At 48.2% G+C, this 4,471-nt stretch overlaps 1 protein-coding gene across 1 annotated transcript; it reads right to left on the bottom strand.

Moving 5' to 3' along the window:
* Positions 1-1,892: 1,892 nt before the first annotated feature.
* On the bottom strand, positions 1,893-4,128 carry LOC120395054 (golgin subfamily A member 3-like; the record flags this gene model as incomplete). Its single annotated transcript, XM_039519247.1, has 2 exons — positions 4,087-4,128; positions 1,893-3,417 (listed from the first exon to the last, which is right to left on the bottom strand). Coding segments are annotated over exons 1-2 (1,567 nt in total), but the record flags the coding sequence as incomplete, so codon positions are not given.
* Between the last annotated feature and the right edge of the window lie 343 nt (positions 4,129-4,471).

Raw genomic sequence — 4,471 nt, 5'->3', positions numbered from 1 at the left:
CCCCGCGCCCCCCTCCGGCAAGAGGGGAAACTGAGGCACGGAGTGATCTGATTCCCCTCTCCAAATTATTTTGCACAGGAAGAGGACTGGGGCTTCTATCCAGACCAGTTCCCTTCCCATCAACTCTGCTTTCCCTGCTGCAAGACTGCTGTAGGGGCTGAATATTTCCATTAAACTATGGCTCCTTCGTTTGCCCTACATCAATAAATTAGACCATCTGGGGGGGGGCTATCCCCCCCAAAGCTGTGTGGATATTAAGGTTTTTTTGAGGGGGGGCATGATAATATTCCAGACCAATCAAATGCCCAGCTCAGCTTTCTAGCCATCCAGCAGCTCTAGGGCAGGGAAGGAAGGTGCTCTTGGTGCAAACAGGGGTGAATTTAGCGGGGGGGGGGGTCCGGTTGAAATCCCGCCTGATGCAGCCACACAGAATTGCTGGAAGAGGCCAGGAGTGGAAACAGGTGGCCTGGGGGTGGGGGGACATTTGCCCTCAGTTCTGGGCTCTGGGATGGACTAGGCTGGGTGGGGGGTTCAGTCTAGTCTTCCAGCCTGTTGCTCTCACTGGGGTTTGTGGTTTTCATCTGGCTCCACCGAAAAGATCAAGCAAGCCCAGTAGAAAAGGGGGGTGAGAGAGGCAGGAAAGGGTGTGTAAGGGGTTAAAGTGACCCATCAATGAAAGAGTAAAACCAGAGTTTGACTGGGTTTCCCCCCAGCCACCACTCCTGCAAACACTGGGCAAGGGGCAGCCCCATTCCCCACCAAGGCTATTTGTTGCATCGCAAGAGCAGGAACGAAGTCCAAGCAGAGAGAGAGAGTGTGTGTGTATGCATCTCCGTTTATTCATTCCCAGCATGCTCTTATATATAACATGATAAGCAATCACAATTGCTAATTAGTTAATTAAACCCACACAGCCGCAGCTGTAACTCATAGGGTAATTATCATTCTACACACCTGTCTACCTATTCACAATTAGCTGGCCAATGAGAACAAGCCCAAAGCCAGCCCTTCACACACAATTCCCAATCCAGAAGCCTTCAGCATCTCACATTCAATCCCACATCTCCCCCCTTTATTTACAATCAAAAGAAAAGGGAAAAGGAAAACAAGATAAAAACATTCACCAAACATTTTCAACTTATAACAACATAACACCACAATCTATCTTAATCAAATATTATGTTATTCATAAAACATTTGCAACTCATAACAGCATAACATTATAACCTATCATAAACAAAAAATTAAAACGTTATAAGATCAACCTATATGACCATTCAATCCTTAACATATAATTTCAAAAACATCAAACGAACAAAACAAAACACAATAAACAAATGATGTAACCTCTGCAGGACCCCCCCCCCTTTTTTTTTTGAAACATCCCTCAGCTGTCAGGTGATCAAACTGACACTGAGGGGGGGGGGGTCTTAAGGAAAAAACATCAAACCACATAACAACACAACAACAATTCTGGCCAGAAAACAGACAACACAAAACATAACAAGGAACATAAAACATAAATCTTAGTTCTAAATAATAATTGCATGGTACCACACAGATTTTCTTTCAAACACAAAAAATCATCTCAAGTGAGTAATTCATTCACGGAGGATCAGACAGAAAAAGTCCTGGCAGAGCTAACAAACAGCTCTCCTCCGGGGGCTCTGGTTCCGCGACATCTGAGCGCGTCTCGTGAGGCTCCTCCGCATCTGCCTGCCGTCACTCCGGAGGACGCAACCAAGGCCGGACCCACCTCGCTGGCATCCACCTGGGACCCGCATCAGTGGCAACACACACATAACCCCTGCCCCACGTTAGCAAGTCAACTGGTCCTTTCCATATTTGCTGCTGATAATCAAACCATTTGACCGAGGGTCGGGGGGCCGCACCCTGCTCTTCCCCAGTCATCCCGCTGACATGTTTAATCGCGGGGGGCACCTGGCTGTTTTTACCAAGATGTAACCAATTAAGCACGTAAAGAGCTTTCAGCAACCGAGCGGCAGGCGTCTTATCCAAGGCGTCTGCCCGCTCACTGCAAATCCCCCCTTTTTGTCTTAAAAGGAGCACCTTAAAAGAGGCATGAGCACGTTCAATAATAGCTTGTAGTTTGTCTGCTTCAGCCTGAAGGGTTTGGACAAGCAGTTCTTTGGCTTGTAGCTCCTTCTTAATTTCATTCAGCTCAAGAACAGCAGCTCTATAATGATGATGGTTATGTGCTGCATCTACTGTGGCTGCCGCAACCTGCTTTTTAAGGTTATTAACTTTTGACTTTTCTCTTTCTAAGGCAGTCTGTAAAGCTTGAATATTTAGGACTGCTTGAACCCGGAGATTCAGCTGCACCAGGTCTGCCTCTCTCTCTGCTAGTACTGTTTCGGGGATGTTGCTGTGCTTTCGCAAAGCAATGTTAGACTGACCAAGACCAGTGAGCTTCCCCCGTTCATGTTTCAGTTCGAGGGCCAACTTCTTGTTTATTTCTTCCAAACGTTTTATCTTTCTCCTGAAACCTCTAGATTCTTGAAGCTCCTGGCTGGTGAGTGAAATTACTTCTTGCAGCTCTTTCTCCGACATCATCTTACTGTGGCTAACAGCCTGCAGCTCTATCTCCAAAGCTTGAATCCATTCATGGGAAGCCTGGTTATTTCCTCCATCAGCGATTTGTGCATCCCGTTCTTTTTGCACTGACTGGAGGTGGCTTTCTAACTCCACTATCTGCTGGTGAACCTGGGATACTTCCTTCTGAAGTTTTGAGCATTCAACATCAATGGACTGCTTTTCACTTCGAAGTTTCAGTAACTCCCGTTTTAATTCTTTCACTTCCAAATCCAGCCGCTTCTTTATAGATTTTAATGCACTAATCAGCTGGTCCTGTGAACTTGCATCTCTTTGATAAGCTTCCACCATTACCTTTTGCTGTAAGAACTGCTCCTTTACTTTTTGGGTCTGTTTCTTCAGGCTGGCACTTTCCTGTTGCAGATTTTCCACCTGGCTCAATTGTGCCAAGATTTCTGATACTGCCTCAGTACTTTCACCTAAGAAGTTTGCTCCTTCATCAAGTTCTTCTTTGCTTGCTTTTGCTGCCTGCAGAGCTACCTCTAGGACAATCTTCTCATTCTGCAAATATTGGATCGTGTCATCCTTAGAAATAACATCACCCTGGAATTCCTCTAACCTGGCCACCAGCTCATCATATTGAGTCTGTAGGTCATTTAGGGACTGCTCTTTGGTGTACAATGATTCTTGGGTTAAGGTGAGCTGCTTCATGAGCACTAGATGCTCTTGCTGTAAAGATTCAAACTGTAGATCTCGCTGATGCAGAATCAATTTAACCTGTTCCAGTTCTCGCTCCAGTGTTACTGCAAAATCAGCCATTTTCTGCAGTTGTCTTCTCTCATCCTCAAACTCCTCCAATCGTCTCTGTGCGGTGAGCCATACTGGACTCAGGGAGAAAACCTCCTTATCGCCCTGAGCCACCGATTTCCAGAGCTCACAGCCCAACCGCTCCCAAACAGTTTTATTACTTGATTGAACGGAAAGTCCCCCTCTTCGTCCCCACCGCAACAGGCGGGATAACGCATCAGAGGGGAACTTTTCTCCCCACCGCTCCGTGATGCGTATCAAATCTGCTGACGCAGCAGTTCCCATATTAGCTGCTCACTTCTTGGTTCGAGTGTGCCTCCCTTGTCAGATGCCCTGCGGCTCCCAGCCGCTAACTCGAACACCCTGCAGCTCCCAGCCACTTGTCAGGTACGCCTCCTTTCTTCGGATGCCCCGTGGCTTCCCAGCCGCTCACTCGGATGCCCTGCGGCTTCCCAGCCGCTCGTTCGGATTCCCTGCGGCTCCCAGCCACTTGTCAGGCACGTCTCCCTGATTCGAACGTCCCGCGGCTTCCCAGCCACTCGTTCGGATTCCCTGCGGCTCCCAGCCGCTTGTCAGGCACGCCTCCTCTCTCGGACGCCCTGCAGCTCTCAGCTGCTTGACACTGAGACTCAGGCACGCCTCCTCTCTCGGACGCCCTGCAGCTCTCAGCTGCTTGATGCGTTCCCACTTGGCGTGGCGGTTCTGGAATCAGATCTTGTCCTGTACCTCGCTGAGCTTGAGGGCGTGAGCGATCTGCGAGCGATCCATCAGGCTCAGGTACTTCTTGCAGTGGAATTCCTTCTCCAGCTCCAGCAGCTGCTCGCTCGTGAAAGCCGTGCGCCTTTTTTTATTTTTTTTTTTCTTTCCGGCCGCTCGACGCTGGGACTTCAGGCGCGTCCCTCTTTTTCTTTTTATCAGTTCAGGCCACCGACACTATCTTCATTCATCACATCGGGGTCACCATTTGTTGCATCGCAAGAGCAGGAACGAAGTCCAAGCAGAGAGAGAGAGTGTGTGTGTATGCATCTCCGTTTATTCATTCCCAGCATGCTCTTATATATAACATGATAAGCAACCACAATTGCTAATTAGTTAATTAAACCCACACAGC

This window comes from Mauremys reevesii, unplaced genomic scaffold, assembly GCF_016161935.1.
Source record: "Mauremys reevesii isolate NIE-2019 unplaced genomic scaffold, ASM1616193v1 Contig92, whole genome shotgun sequence".
Classification (NCBI taxonomy): Eukaryota; Metazoa; Chordata; order Testudines; family Geoemydidae; genus Mauremys; species Mauremys reevesii.
This window is presented reverse-complemented; position numbering and strand designations above follow the sequence as displayed.